Genomic DNA, 16,257 nt, shown 5'->3' on the forward strand with positions numbered 1-16,257 from the left:
AAAATCCCCAAGGAGGGTACCCAACTGCTTTGCCTTGTGGCTGCTCCCCCTCACTATTAGGTTATACCTTGGTTTTTAATTGTTTTGGTTTTTGGTTTTGGCTTTTGGCTTTTGGGTCACGCCCGGTGACATTAGGGGTTACTCCTGCCTCTGTGCTCAGAAATCACTCCTGGCAGACTTGGGGGACCATATGGGATGCCGGAATTCAAACCACAGTCTGTTCTGGACTGGCTGCATGCAAGGCAAACGCCCTACCACTGTGGTATCTCTTTAGCCCCCAGTTTACATCATGTTTTACCCAAAACAAAGATTATCCCTGGTTCCTTTGTACGTTTGTTTACCATTTGGATTGACCCCAAAACAGAGATTGTTTTCCTTGGAAACCTGGGTGAGACTGGCTTGAGATAGCCTGAGCTATCTGTCCTTACCCTGTCCTTACTGCCCCACCCGGGACTCAATAAAAACAGCAGTTCTGGCAGGCAGCTGGCTCTTTAGATGAGGTAGAAGACTGCCAGACCACCTGTGTTTCACCCTCAGCCTGGTTTGGATTATTTCATGTATGACCTTGATTCAGACTCTTTTACCTGTGCTTGGAGATATGGCACATGAGGTGATTTTACACCTCACACCCTCACCTGGCCCCCTGATGGGACCCAGTGTTGCCACCACTCAATTTTAGGGGTTCTGGGATGTCCCTGCTGTGATGTGGTCCTGCACACCTGAGCCCCGTGGGGATCACATGGTCCCCCTCCACTTAGCCTGGGGCCTGGCCTAAACCCCCAGCTACATGCAACCATCTACAAATCAAAAGCAGATTCCTACAAAGACACCAGGAGGGAGCCCCGAGGTCTCATACATGCATGTGGGGGTGTGTAGTTCCGGTCCTATGTAGACACTTGCGGTGCAGTGGACTCATGCTTAGGAGGAGTTGGGGGACTGCAGGGAGCAGGGATTCATATTGGGGGGCTGTGGAAGACACAGGCTGAGCCAATGAGCAGAGGCAGTTCAAGTTTTCCTTCTTCCACTCTAAACATTAAAAGGTATGTTTAGGGCCCGGAGTGGTAGCACAGTGGTAGGGTATTTGTCTTACATGTGGCTAACCCAGGATGGACACAGGTTCGATCCCCACCATCCCATATGGTCCCTCGAGCCAGGGGCGGTTTCTGAGCACAGAGCCAGGAGTAACCCCTGAGTGCCACCGGGTGTGATTCCCCCCCCCCCCAAAAAAAAACAAACAAAACAATTTAAAAGGTATGTTTAGGGTTGAATCTTCAGATCCATGTGCCAGACCAGCCAAGGGAGGGCTGACAGCCGAGAGGGTTGAGTTTGGCTGCCAGGCCAGATGGCAGAGGCGGGGGACATGAGGCAGCTTGATTCAGGGCCGCCTCCCTACAGCTCCTGCCTCCCTCTGAAGTGCTCCCCAGCTCCCTCGGAGTCCCACCCTCCCCTGTAGTGTTCATCTCTGAGGACCAGGCCAAGTCTATATTGCGGGTGAGCCTGCAAGATAGGAATGGGGGGAGGCACAGGGGATGGGGCCCAAAGTCCCTCATTATGTGAGCGTGATTATGTGACTCTCACAGCCTAGGAAAGACTGGATGCCAGTACGCTACAGGCTGCTTCAGGGGTTGACCCCCCAGTGCGGTGGTCCTCCCCACCCACCCAACTTTTTCGGGCTCCCTTACCTGCACACATGTGTCCAGGCCATGTCTAGGATGTGTAGACATGGCAGGTCTGTTCTTCCTTCCCTCGCCACCCGCATCTCTGGCTTTGGCCAAGAACTGTCTGAGCAGCCCCTTCATGGTCCTTGCATATGGAGCATTTCTCTGTGTGATGTACAGAGACTCTGAGACAGTCCCCTGGGGTGCTTCCTATTTGGGGCACTTTTCGGAGATGCTGCTGCCACTGCCATGTGTTCTCGCCCGCCTGGCTGGAATATGTTGAGTTTGGGGGAGACGTTGGTTCCATTTGCCATTGGGCCTCTGGACTCTGTGGACTTGAGAACTGGACCCTGGACACCCAGTCCCTTACCGCTTCATGTTCCAGGGTGCTGGTGGTGTGACCCCCCCCCAAAGAAAACAAAAACAAAAACAAAAGATGCTGAAGTTGCAGGGAGACCAGGACAGGGCACTGAGGGATGAAGAGAAGTCTGCCCGTCAGACTGATTGTCTAGCCCATCAACTCTGAGGAAGCTTCCGGGGAGGGGCATCGTCTGACTTAGAGGCTTACAGGGGGCCCTGTAAAGGAAGGCAGAGGCATCTGCAGAGTCACCGCCAAGCTGCCTGAGATAGCAGGGGAGTGGCCGGGGATGGGACAGCTGGAGCTGGCAGCCGCTAATGATTGGGAGAAGTTGGAGAGAGGGAGAGAGGCAGGAGGAGGAGGGAAAAGAGAGGGGGGAGGAGGGAGGGAAGAGATGGAGGAAGAAGAGAGGGAGGAGTGGAAGACAGAGAGGAGGAGAGAGATGCAGAGGGCAGCGAGGGGCAGAGGTGGACTGGGCTGGACAGAGGCAGCACTTACACTGCTTGCATGGCCTCAAGGGCAGTTGGCAGGGGCAGGAGGAAGCTGGTGACTGACTGAGTGATGGCTCCCAGGACAGCAGACCCCCAAGTAGTCAGGTCACTTGCCTGGTGTCCCTGGGGGTGGGTCTTGCTTGTCCCAGCTTCTTCTGCATGGCCCAAGGAACCAGGGCACAGCCTTCTGGGTCCTGTGCGGCAAAAGTGGATCCCAGCAGCTGACACTGGGGACACAGCAGGGCCAGTCTGAGTATTTCGGAGTCAGGCGAGATCCTGGAGCACAGGGCAGTGGGCCTGCCCGCCTGCCTGCTTGCAGCAACTTCTGCAGGCTCCCCACCACCTCCCAGGTGCCCACAGTTGGACCTAAAAAGCAGGAAGGGTGCACCGGGTCAGCATCAAGACCACTTGAGATCCTCCAGCACGTGCAGCTCGAACATGGCACTATTGAAGGGGCTCTAACACTGCGGCTTTGTGCGCCCCATTCAGCACCCCGGCTTTTGTCCCAGGAGCACAGCCAGTCCTGTTCCTCCCTGTCTCCTGTCAGGCAGCACCAGGTGCTGGGAAACCTGTAATGGAGAGAAACAACTGCTGGTTGCCAGGGATGGCTCGTGAGTGGCCCACCTCGGCAGGCTGAAAGGGACGCCTGTCATGCATTTGAGGACACACACACACACACACACACACACACACACACACACACACACAGATGCAAGCCTGCCTTTCTGAAACGTGCACTCAGGTCAGAAGAATTGACATGGTGAACTTGTGTTTCACAAAATAATGCAACTGGCCCAGAGTTTTTGCGTAAAATGCATTAGCTGCTTCTTCCAAACAGACCCTTGAACAGTTTGACTTTCAGCCTCGGCTTCTGACAAAAGTCGGACCATCTGCCATGCTCTGCATCCCTTCCTCCCTTCTTCCCTCCTTTCCTCCCTCTCTCTCCCCCCCCCCCCTCTCTCTCTCTGTTTTTTTTCTGCTCCACCTAAGTTACTAAACACACAGTGGTTCTCAGTCCTGGGGGATGAGGGGTCAGGAGCTGTGTGTCACATGCTCTCCTGGTGGTGGGTAGGCAGACTTGGGGAGGCCCCCTGCATGCAGGACCCCTCCTGCAGGACTCTGCAGCCCAGGTCAGCGACTGTTTGGGGCTCCTGTTTTCCCACACTGCTTCGAACATTTCTGTTGGATGCTGTCTTGGAAGTTAGGAATCTGGGTTGAGAAGCTCTTCACAGGCCTGTAGCCACCAAGTCACGCTCTTTCATTTTTGTTTTGTTTTGTTTTGGGGTCACACCCAGTGGTGCTCAGGGGTTATTTCCTGCTCTGCGCTCAGAAATCACTCCTGGCAGACTTGGAGGACCATATGGGACGCCGGGGATCAAACCTGTGTCCGTCCTGGGTCAGCCGCATGCAAGGCAAACGCCCTACCGCTGTGCTGTCTCTCCGGTCCCAACTCACACTTTACCACCATCTGCCCCCATCTCCCCAGTGAACAGAAATGCATTGAATTGATTTTATTTTCTCTTGTGGGTTCTCTTGGAGGCCATATGCCCCTTGAGGAACTTGGAGTAGGAGGGAGGGCTGTGTGTCTGTCTGTGCACGCTCTACCCCATGCATGTATTACAGAGTATGCCGTGCGTATGTGTGTACTTGTGTGGTTCTGCATTTTTGTTTCTGTGTGAGCCAGCAGGGGTCCCCAGCAAGGGGGAGGAGAGCCGAGGGTGGAAGTCGGAGATAGCGCGGATGTCCGGGGAATTGAGACGTAGGTAAGAAAGCACAAACATAGCAGCATCACAGCGGCAGGGCAGGCGGCCAGGACAAGGCAGTACACAGAGGAGAGTACAGACAGGAAAGGAAAGGAGATTTCCCTATGCCCTGTCGAGTCCTAGGACATCAAGGGATAGTCTGGAAATACAGAGGAGGGACGAAGTGATAGCACAGCGGTAGGGCATTTGCCTTGCACGCTGGCAACCTTGAACAAACCCGGGTTCAATGATCCCCGGCATCCCATAAGATCCCCCAAGCCTGCCAGGAGCGATTTCTGAGCACAGAGCCAGGAGTAACTCCTGAGCGCCACCAGGTGTGGCCCAAACACCAAAAAAAAAAAAAAAAATTCAGAGGAGAGTGAAGAGGCCCAGGAAGTAGCAATGGAGGCGAACAGAGCCCAGAAGTACAAGTAGGGAGTCTAAAAGTTGGGGAGAGTGTGGACATCAAGGAGGACTGTGGTAGAAAGTGAGAGTCTGGGGTTTCAGGGAGCACCGATTGAGTTGGGGGTATAGAGGCAGGGAGCCCCGATTGTTGGGAAGCACCGACGTGGAGTGTAGAGACTGGGTGTATTAGGGATCATAGACACAGGAGGGACACGGGACAGAGTGTAAGGCAAGGAGGTCTCGGGAGCACGGACAACGTAGGAGAGCATAGGCGGAGGGAGTGTAGACGCAAGGGGAGGCGGGGGAGCAGAGACATGAGGAAGACTGGGGAGCACAGACACGAGGGGGTGTAGAGATGGGAGGAGTATTGGGGATCCAGGAGGGTTGTAGAGGCTGGAGAGTAGAATCAGAGAGCACTGACAGAGGAGAAGCAGGGAAAGCGGAGTGCCAGCCCTCCCCCCAATCCTGACAGGTTGTCTCAGCACATCCCCTCAGCACCCCCCCTCCAGCTCAGGTATGGTCTTGGGGCCAGAGGATACTCCTGGTGTCCTGCTGTGTGCTTGGCCTGGATGTGCTGTCCCTCCCAGAAACCTCTAGAGGGACTTTCTTTACTTCCTTTTTTTTTTTTTTTTGGTTTGGTTTTTGGTTTGGGGGTCACACCTGGCGGTGCTCAGGGGTTCCTCCTGGCTCTGCACTCAGAAATCGCTCCTGCCAGGCTCGCTCGGGGGACCATATGGAATGCCGGGATTCGAACCACCATCTGTCCTGGATTGATTGCTTACAAGGCAAATGCCCTGCTGCTCTGCTATCTCTCTGGCCCCTCTTTTTCTTTGGTGGGGGGCACACTTGGTGACGCTCAGGGGCTAATTCTGGCTATGCATTCAGAAATCGCTCCTGGCTTGTGGGACCATATGAGACGCTGGGGGATCAAACCGTGGTTCGTCCTAGGCTAGCACCAGCAAGGCAGACAGCTTACCGCTCCGTGCCACTGCTCCAGCCTGCTCTTTATTTTTTTTTAATAAACCTATAAATGGCCTTCGTCTAAAGAAATAAAACTGCCCTGGAGGTGTCTGAACTGGCCCGAGAGCCTGGGTCCATTATTTGAAAGTCTGGGGGGCGGCAGGGAGGGCGGTAATTGAGGTGGCCGGACCCCCAGGCAGGCAGGCAGGCAGGCCCGGCTCCCCGGAATCCCAATGAGGCTGGCCTGTGGGCCTCGTCCGGGCAGTTCTAACAAGATTAGATTTTCATAAATCTCAGACAGTGCCAATTCCTGATTCCTCTGCGTGCGACCGGGAGGCCAGACAGGGCCGCCTGCCCGGGCTGCTTGTTAACTAGGAGGTCCGCCAGCTGCCCCCCTGTCTGGGCCAGACACAAGGGGGGCAGGTGGCAAGGAGTGTCTTGTCTGGAAACCTGGGGGCCAGCCAGGGTGGCCAGGTGGGACCAGTGCCTACCATGCCACCAATTAATGCCGCAAATCCCCCTGCTGGGGACCCACTTAAGACACTTGCTCCTGGCAGCTGGCTCTGCTCTCCCCAGGGACGCTCAGCCCTAAACCTAGGGGTGTGACCCCCCAGAAACCGAAGTTTCCGTCTCCTGGGGCTCAGCTAATCTGTCTCCTCCGAGTGTGCAAACGTGACTCGTCCTTTAAGAGCTACTTTTATGGAAATGCTTTTCTTTTCTGTGTTTGTTTAGGGGTGCACACACCTGTGAATGTCCTGGGATCCCTCCTGGCAGTACCCAGGAGGATCTTTCGGTGCTGGGGATCGAACCCAGGACTATGACTAGGACACAACAGCTTCGTGAGGCGTCTCCCAGGCCCCAAGTGGCTTCTCTTAACTATTTAGTTGTGCTTTTCTGTATTGGAAAAATGGGTTTTTAAACATATATTTCTTCAGTCTGGCCAGGGCCCCCTCCCGGAAAGGGAAAAGCCCCTTGGCCATGTGGGGGTTCAGGTCTTCTTTCCAACTCAGACCCCAGGCCAGAGCTTCAGTTTGCTCATCTGTGAAGTGGGCGTCCCGTGCACAGAAAGACACATGGGGACTGAAGGTCAGCTTCCTAAGGGAGAAGCAGGGCCTGGCAATGTGGGGGCTCCAGGGGGGCTGGTGACCCAGATGTGGATGCCTCTCCCCTAGCGTGTTTGTCTGGACACCCAGGCTCCTCCCACGAGGCAGATGAACCCCCTGATTTGAAATTATTCTCAGGGAAGAGATGGTGAATCAGATTAGCCATACTGATTTGAGACTTCGCCTGGGGGAGGCATTTGTCCCCCAGAGCTCGCCCTAAGGAGGGACTTGAGAGAAATGGCAGCTGCTCCACTGTTTCCTGCCCCTACACTCCATCTACCTCCTGAATAACTGGGTGGACTACACTGGCCTTAAAGTCCCCCGCCCCACACCTACACTCCGTTTGGGGTGCACACAGCAGGGGAGACGGCACTCTGATCCCACCTTCGGAGAATTTTGCCAAGTGTTCCCCTACAGTTTCTCTCCTTGCCTATTCACTCCCCTGCACTAGGGTGGTTCTGTACCCCCCCACCCCCAAATCTAGACCTCTTTCCCATTTCCTTCCAGTCAAAGTGACAGAGCCAGGTTTGTGACGCTGAGGGTAGGACCCTTCACACAGAAACACAATCAGGCACCTGTCTTCATTCACTTCCAGGTCAAGAAGAGGGTCATCAGATCAGGGAAGCTGAGGCAGGGCTTATAGAGTTCCCGAGCAACTCTTGTGGCAGATGCACTCTCTAGTAGGAAGCCCCCAGGTCTTGGATAGGTCTGGGTAGGGGGTGCTGGGCTGCTGCAGGGGCGGCCAAGCTGGGCTCCCCACTGTGTGATGCTCTGGCCCAGAAGGTTCTTCTGCCACAGCTGTCCTAAAACATCTGGCTACACCCCCAACCCCTGCACTCCCTGTACCTGCCCAGCTGGTGCCCAGAAGGCTCTATGGTCCTTCCTGCCTGCTTGCTGCTGTGAGAGACATCGGAGCACTGAAGCCAGGCATGGCCTGCAGTGAGCCTGGGCTGGCCTGCAGCCCCGTCTTGCATGCTTCTTGCTGCACGGACTTCGAGGGGCTCCGCCACTTCCCTGGGAAGTGTCAGGGGGATTGTCAAGACCAGAGTCCTCCCCTGACCCAGCATGTCGGAGAGCACTGCAGTGCTCCAGGGCCACTCACAGCCTCTTATCTGCCCTGGGTGTGTGTAAAATCACCCCACACGAATATCTTCAAGCCCACGTGAACACGTCTGCATCAGGGTCACACAGGAAATAATCCAGACCAGGCTGAGGGTGAAACACGCAGAGTCTGGCCATCTTCTACCTCGTATCTCCACCCAGCTGCCTGCCAGAACTGCTGTTTTTATTGAGTTCAAAGCCCACCCCTGGGTGGGGCAGTAAGGACAGAGTAAGGACAGATAGCTCAGGCTATGCTGAGCCAGTCTCACCCAGGTTTCCAAGGAAGACAATCTTTGTTTGAGGGATCAATCCAAGTTGTAAACAGACATACAAAGGAACCAGGGATGATCTTGGTTTTAGGCAAAATCCATGAGCTCCTATATACTCACCACCTGAGTCTGCCCTACTCTGCACACCCCGTTAACACAGTGCCTCTTACACAGCTCTGTTCAGCACCCCTGTTTACCCCCTCTTATGCAGGAAGGGAGGAGATTGCACTCCCCCTGGAGCCCTAAGAGTGAGTGGGGTAGGTAAAAGGGCTACCAGGGGGCTCCGCATCTTTCTCCCTCTGCGGAAGACCCTGAACGCAGACCTCCCACTCTCCACCCCACCAGACAGGACAGGATGTGGGGGTTCTTCCACTGCCTGACTGGGATGTCGGCAATATGGCAGGGCCCCTGGACGCAGGGGTCCCCCACAGTGTCCCGGCTGGGGTGAAGAGTGCACGGTGGGGGGGGCAGCTCCCTGGAGGAGAAGGAGGCCGTGGGTGGGGACAAAGCAGCCTGTGTCCGATGAATAGCCGGCTTTATGTGCCCCCCCCCAGAAAGCCTGTCTGGGGCAGGGGTGGAGGTGGGGATGTGGCCAGTTACTGGCTGAGCCCTCGCCGCCCGGCCTGGCATGGGCCCAGGCTGGGGCCGCCCTCCTGCTGGCGGGAATGTTTGGGTGTCCCAGCCTGGCTTGTTTCCCGTCCGGTCCGTCCGACAGGCAGCACCTCCTTCCCTGGCTCTGAAACTTCGCCGGGCCCCCGGCTGCATCCTGGTTGTCTGTCTTGGTCAGTTTTCATGATAGTGTCCTTTGATCTCTGGGCCTTGTTGTCCCCTCATAAGCTGTGGCCTTCCCATCCTGGGGGAGCCAGAGGCACACCCGGTCACTCCTCATCTCTCTGCTCCCGACCCCACCCACCAGCATCCCTCCAACAGAGGCAGAACGTGATATGAGAGGTGTAAAGTGTTGGGGGGCCTTGGTGAAGGAGGGGGTGACTGGGAAGTTTAGACCTCTTCGAGTCGCAGGGGTAGCCAGCAGTTTGGGAGTGGGAAGAGCCCAGTGATGGCCAGCAGGCCCGCCTGTCTCTACTCCCCACCTGGCTTCCACGTCCCACCCTGCAGCTGCCTGCTGTGGAGGGTATAGGAGATGGGAGGCCACCCCGTTGCAAGTGGAGTGTTGAGGGTGCCACCACCCAGGCAGCCCTGTGCTTACAGGTCTGGGGGAGTCAGTTGACCCCATCACTGTCCAGAGCTGGCCCTGACTAGCAGAAACCTCTGTCTCCGGCAGAACCAGGCTTGCTTTCTTGTCCCTGCCATCTGGAAGGAGAAAACAAAACCCAGAAAAATAGAGGCATGAGATTCCCTTTGCTGCAGCCCCCCCAACCCTGCTCTTCTTGGGGACAGGGCAGGGAAGGGGTCTGTTGAGGCTGGCAAGCTCAGCGTTTGAGGACTGTGGGGTGAGGACAGGACACTCCGGGGTTTCTGGATTGTGTGACAAGTGCTAAAAGAAGAGCTTACTAAACTTTCTGCTGGTGCTTTAATGAATTCATTGTGATTCAATAATTTTCAAAAATATACTTGTTACTGAAAACTTTTTCTTCTTTCTCTTCCATCTCTTTAGTTTTTCAATTTTTTATTTTTTTAAATTTTTTATTTTTAAAAAAAAATTTAGGTCTTCCTAAAACAAATATATGATGATCAGTTATGTCAACTACGTAATGCATTTTCTTTAAATAAATCAAAAAAGATTTGGGACATTGGTGATGGGAATGTTGCACTGGTAAAGGGGGATGTTCTTTACATAACTGAAACCCAACTACAATTATATTTGTAATTAAGGTGTGTAAATACATCAAAAAAGCACATAACAGGCAAAAAGCATTTTTTTGTAGTTAAAAAAAGATAAACGGATTAGTAGGTATGGGCAGGGGTGGGGCCTATCAGTTGGGGCGGGGCTATCCCCATGAAGGTGTGGCTTGCTATGTAGGGGCGTGACCTATCCCCAAAGGGGTGTGGCTTGCCGCCTTGGTTGGGTAAGGGTAGGACCTGCCACCATGGCAGAGCGCAGGGCCTATCCCCAAGAGGGTGTGGTTTGCTGGGACCTGCCACCATGGCAGGAGATGGGGTCTGTCCCTCATGGGTTGGGGATTGCTGCCTTGGCAGGGGCCGGGCCTGCCTCTCACTTGCCCCGGGCCTCACCTCCCTCTCACCTACCCTTGCAGCCGAGCTGGAATTCGTGGAGATCACGGTCATCGTGGTGGTGGTGATGGTGATGGTGGTGGTGATCACATGCCTGCTGAGCCACTACAAGCTGTCGGCACGCTCCTTCATCGGCCGGCACAGCCAGGCCCGCCGGAGGGACGATGCTCTCTCCTCGGTGAGTACTTGCCCACCCTGTCTCTGTTGGGGGAGCCTGGGAGAGATGCTTTGTGGGGAAGGGAGGGTCCATGGTTTTCACACTCTGCTACGTTGGGAAGCACAGGACCAGGCAGGTAGGCTCAGGGCATCTTGGGGGCGATGGCAGGAGACGAGTAAGTCTGAATGGGCAGATGGGAGCAGAGTGACTCCAAACCCGACCCTAGCAGAAGGCCCTGGCACACATGAGCAGGGACTTCTATATACCCAGTGAGCAGTGGGTCATCTGAGGAAACGGCCTTCCTGCAGCTCCCAAAACGCTTCGGTGTGCCCTGGGCCATCTCGGGCTCTGTGCAGGATTATTGCCCACGATTTTCTGAAAGGGCCAATGTCTACTTCCCACAGGGCTCAGGGCTTAGCTCAGAGGGAAGAGTCAGGTTTCACTAGACAGGGCTGCATGAGTGTTGACATCTACCCATCTAACCACCTGCCTGTCTTCATCCATCTTTTATTTCTTCATCCCTTCATGCAACCATCCATCTGTTCATCTGCCCACCCACCTGCCCTCTGCTCATCCATTCATCCACCCATAATCCATCCATTCACCACCACCTATCTGTCTGCCCACTCATATACCCACTAACCCATCAGCTCACCCATCCTCTGCCTACCCAACAACTCATTTACATGCTTATTCATTGATCCATCCACCCATCATCCATCCATCCATCCTTCCATCCATCCTTCCATTCATCCATTCACCCATCTATCCACCCATCTGCCCACCTGCCCATTCATTCTTCCATCCACCCAGCCATCCCCCTCCCATCTACCCATCCACCCACCCACCCATCCATCCATCTACCCATCCATCCATCCATCCATCCTTCCATCCATCCACCCTCACACCCAATATTCATCTACTCACCACCCATTCCCCATCTATCCACCCACCCACCCATCTATTCCCCCATCCACCCACCCACTTATCCATTCATCCATTCATCTACCCACCCTCCCACCCACCCACCCACCCACCCACCCATCCATCCATCCATCCATCCATCTACCCATCTACTCGCCCACCCACCCATCCATCCACTTATCCCTCCATTCTTTCCCTGCCTGCCATCCATCCATCTATCCATCATTCATTGGTCCTGGGCACCCATCCATTTGTTGACTGCACCCACAGACGTGCTCTACTTGTGGGAACCCTCACAGGCTCAGAGAAATGGTTCGGCCAGCCCTGAGCTCACTGTCCAGTGAACCTTTCACAGAATGGTGCCTCATGCTCTGACGTCCAATGGACCCTGAGTCTGTCACTGGGCCTTGGATCATTGTGAGCAGCTCTGATAGAGGCATGAGGAGGGGTGCAGCACCCACCCTACCTTAGCTCCTGGAAGTGCTGGGGTTTGTTGCTGAATCCTGAGCCTCACGGGTCTCTCTGAAAACCCAGAACAATCCACTTAAAATGCTGCCTGCTCTTGTACACTTGGGTATCTCCCAGCTTGGTGGCAAGCTGCCTTTCTTCTGGGATCCCCTTGTCCAACATGGCCTTGGGGCTCATTCCTGTTTTCAGCAGAGGAGCCAGAGCAGGCACAGTGAATACCTCTTGACGTTTTCTGCCGGATGGGCTGGCGTCACACGGAGGGTGGCGTGGGCACTGAGCGTATGCCAGGCCCTGGGGACAGGCAGAGAAGAGGAGGTGCTGCTGTGGACAGGGACAGCTGTGCCGAGGGTGGGGCTGAGCCAAGTGGGTCACAGGGACCCAGCACTAGGCGTCTTACTGGGTGCTCAGGATCCAAAATCCAGCCCCACGGTGCCTGTGGGCCACTCAGCCAGCTTCTCCGCAACCATCCAGTGCCCTCGACAGCCTCGGACTCACACGGGTGTGTACTTGGCCATTGTGCCAGCCTCACTCATCTGCTGGGCTCCCAGCCTGGGACCTCCTTTCCAAGAGGTGTCCCCCTCATCCCCCCAAGCCTAGTTGCTTGCCATCCATCTGCCCTCAGGTGTGCAGGGAGAATTCAGAAGGCACTTTGGTGTGAGCGAGGTTCATTTCTAATCACTCTGCAACCAAGGCACAGGGCCCACTGAGTAAAGGGTATGGGGGGCCACACTAGAGAGTCATTGGAGCCCCCTAGCGGCCATGAAACCCCCTATTCCCCCCCCCCCAACTCACAGGAAGTTTACCGAGAAATAAGCCTGAGCGTAACATGTGTTACCTTTCTTTTGTTTTGTTTTGTTTTGTTTTTGGGGGGGGCAGTACTCAGAGCTTTGTGCTCAGAAATCACTTCTGGTAGGTTCGGGGGACCATGTGGGATGTTGGGGATCGAACCCAACGTCTGTCTGGTCTGTCTCAGATCACCTTGTACAAGGCAAGCGCCCTACTGCTGTGCTATCACTCCAGCCGCAAGGGGTTATGCTATTTTGCAATTTGGTTTGGGGTCCATGCCCAGAGGTGTGGTGCAGTGACCTCTGATCCCCTGTGTTTCCCGCATGACTCAACTTGCTGACCCCTGTTTCTCCAGCCCCCCCAGCTGGGTGCCTGTTTGTTCGTGTCTGTGGAGTTTCTGGGTCAGTCTCTCCTGCAGGCAGGGAGATAGATGGTCTGACTCTCAGCAGCCCTGTTCCAGGAGGATGGAGGTTACCATGGTCCCTAAGGCCAGGACATGCTTCTAGTGAGGGAGATGGCAATGGGAGGAGAGCTGGTTGTACATGATGGGGTAGGGTGTTCCTGCAGGGGGCAGGTGGGCACATAGGTACCTGGCACTACACAGACCCTGCTTTTATCGTCTTTCTCCCTCCATTATGGGACTCAGCATGCCAGAGGCCAGTCATATGGTCTTCTGGCTTCCCCTGACACCCACTGCATTTACCAGGTGTAACTAGTTTTATTTATTTACTTTGGGGGGGAGAAGGTTTGGTTTTGGGGCCACATCTGGCGGCGCTCAGGGTTTCCTCCTGGCTCTGCACTCAGAAATCTCTCCTATAAGCCTCGGAGGACCGTATAGGATGGTGAGAATCGAACCCGGATCCTTCCTGGATTGGCCACACGCAAGGCAAATGCCTTACCGCTGTGCTATTACTCTGGCTCTGCCAGGTATAACTGAAATTTAAGTCTCTGAGACTCAGCACAGGGCAGCCTTTGACTCCCCTGACAACTCAGGGGTTCAGAGCGGCAGGTGGTACCATTGGCACCCCTGTGAATGAGCAGAGAGAGCTCAGGAGAGGGGAGTACCAACTCTTGGTGGTCTGTGAGCCCCCAGATGTCCCACTTTATCCCTTTCTGTGACTAGCCAACTGAAGCCACAAATTTTTTGGATACTGTCATGTTCCTTGGCGGACAAAATGGAGTGTGTGTGTGTGTGTGTGTGTGTGTGTGTCCTCAAGCTGCAGGCATGCCTGGAAACAGGGTGGGGGCCCCAGCCATGAGCTTTTCCACAAGAGCATTAGGGATAAGATGACTCTGCTGGCTGGGGCCGATAAATGTGGAGAGCATTTACCTTGCATATGGCTGACCCAGGACAGACCTCAGTTTGATACCCGGCATCCTATATGGTCTCCCAAGCCAGGAGTAACCCCTGAGCATCACCGGGTGTGGCCCAAAGGGGAAAAAAAAAAAGATGGCTTTGTTGGGGTGTGGGACTTGTGCCCCACTTCCATGCAACCCCCCAACTCTTCCCACTGCTTCCCACAGGAAGGATGCCTCTGGGCCTCGGACGTCACTGTGTCTGCCAGTGGACTGCCAGAGGTAAGACCTGCACCCAGCCAGACCCCATTCCAGTGCAGGATTGGGGGTACTACACATTTGCCCTTCCCTGAGGAATTGTGGGGGGACCCAGGACCCCTCCTTCCCTGTGTTGGGTACTGACAGGGACTCCCAGAATCAGACTTCGCTCCCCACCATCCATGCCCCCCTTAACTCCCTTCTGCTCTGTCCCTCCAGCCTCCAGCCTTCGTCCCGCCACGGGCCGCTGATCGCCTGGCCGTGGCCCCGTTTGCCCAGCGTGACCGTTTCCAGCGCTTCCAGCCCACCTACCCCTATTTGCAACATGACATCGACCTGCCCCCCACCATCTCCCTGTCGGACGGGGAGGAACCCCCACCGTACCAGGGACCTTGCAGCCTGCAACTGCGGGACCCTGAGCAGCAGCTGGAGCTGAACCGCGAGTCGGTGCGTGCACCCCCAAATAGGACCATCTTCCACAGCGACCTCACGGACAGTGCCATGCTGGGGGGGCCCTGTCCCCCCAGCAGCAACTCGGGCATCAGCGCCGCATGCTTCGGGGGCGGCGGGCGCATGGAGGGGCCGCCCCCCACCTACAGCGAGGTCATCGGCCACTACCCGGGTGCCGTGGCCTTCCAGCGCCAACAGAGCCCCACACCCCCGGCCCTGCTGGAGGGGCCCCGCCTGCACCCCTCACTCGTCTCCCCCGAGAGCACGGCCACCTGGAGCAAAGAGAAGGAGAAGGAGAAACAGAAAGGACACCCACTCTAGGCACTTGGGGGGGCGCGGGGCCACCCCCCCAAAGATGCCGTCACCCTGGTGTATAAATTATTTACCTGTTCTGTGTGGTCTGGATAAGCGGGTGGTGAGGCCAAGTGGCCCGGAGTCTGGGGTACACAGGGGGCAGAACCCTCTCTCTGCCCGTCTCGCTCTGCGTGCTCTCCCGAGCCGCCGGCCTTCCCCTCTCCATCCCCGCGTCTCACAATTTCACGTAACTTTAAAAGACATATTTGCACAAAACCTTGGTTTAAAGATCTGCAATATTATATCTATAAATATATATAAACTAAGAGAAAGTGTATGACGAAAGGCAGGAGTATTTTTGTATTAGAAGAGGCCTATTAAAAGAAAAAAAGAAGAAGAAAAAGAAGAGAAGCCGTTTTTTGGAACTAGAGAAGAAAACAAAACAAAAGGCCGGTTTTGAAATGCAGAAAGCGTGTATTCCCTTGTAAAGAGGAAAGAATGACAGAGCAGAGGTTTAGAGTTATTTATATAAATGTCGAGCTTTTGCACTATTTTTTAATATAAAGATGTCAGTGCTTGTTTGCCGGAAGCTTCTGTTGGTGGAGATTTTAGGGAACCACTGGGGGTGGTGGCGGCGATGAGGGGGCATCTGGCAAGGGTTGCCCCGAAGAGCACCCAGCCTCTTTCTACATTCCTTCCCCTGAACAGCTGCCAGTCTTCCCCACGCAGGGAGAAACGGGGTTCACTGGAGGCGCCTTCGCACTTGGCCTCCTAGTTCTTTCAGGCTGTGGGGCACGGGGCTTGGTGGCACCCCTGTGGACCCCATGGCACATGGCTTGGTGGGACCCCTATGCACCCCAACCGGCCAATGTTGGTGCATGATCACCCCCAGAAAGCCCATATTATCAGGGCCAGCCTGGCCCCCATCCTGCCGTGGACAACAGGCCTTTGTCCCACTGCCTCCCCTGCTCTGGTGTGTTGGGATGCCCTATGCAGGCACTTACGGGGCCCCTCAAATAGATTGGGGCACTTGGAGGGAAGAAAAAGTGGGTGCAGGCAGCAGGGACAGGAGAGCTAGGGACGCCTCACCCCCAAGCAGGGCCTGGGCCACTGGGCCGTCTCTCCCCACTATTCTACAGTGGACCCCCCCAGATGCAGGAGCAGACCCCACACCCCCCTCCCATGGGGCTGCCTCACCCCCTACACCTCCATAAATAACCACTCAGCCAGGGCCAGCCTGTAGCTTCTAGCACCCTCTTTATTACTTGAAAAACAACCCCAAAGACAGTGGAGCTGCTCAGAGCCTCGAGGGGCTGTGGCCTGAGTAGTGGGGACCCCCCTTAG

General features: G+C 55.4%; 1 protein-coding gene across 1 annotated transcript in view; it reads left to right on the plus strand.

The window, feature by feature from the left end:
* The window catches only part of PMEPA1 (prostate transmembrane protein, androgen induced 1), a 43,386-nt gene extending 27,884 nt beyond the window's left edge, over window positions 1–15,502 (plus strand). The window contains exons 5-7 of the mRNA XM_049777037.1: window positions 10,304–10,458; window positions 14,140–14,193; window positions 14,389–15,502. Of these exons, the coding sequence (XP_049632994.1) occupies window positions 10,304–10,458; window positions 14,140–14,193; window positions 14,389–14,940 (761 nt within the window). The 3' untranslated portion in view covers window positions 14,941–15,502. The remainder of the gene's footprint in view (window positions 1–10,303; window positions 10,459–14,139; window positions 14,194–14,388) is intronic.
* Window positions 15,503–16,257: the final 755 nt, after the last annotated feature.

This window comes from Suncus etruscus, chromosome 7 (assembly GCF_024139225.1).
Source record: "Suncus etruscus isolate mSunEtr1 chromosome 7, mSunEtr1.pri.cur, whole genome shotgun sequence".
NCBI classification, from domain to species: Eukaryota; Metazoa; Chordata; class Mammalia; order Eulipotyphla; family Soricidae; genus Suncus; species Suncus etruscus.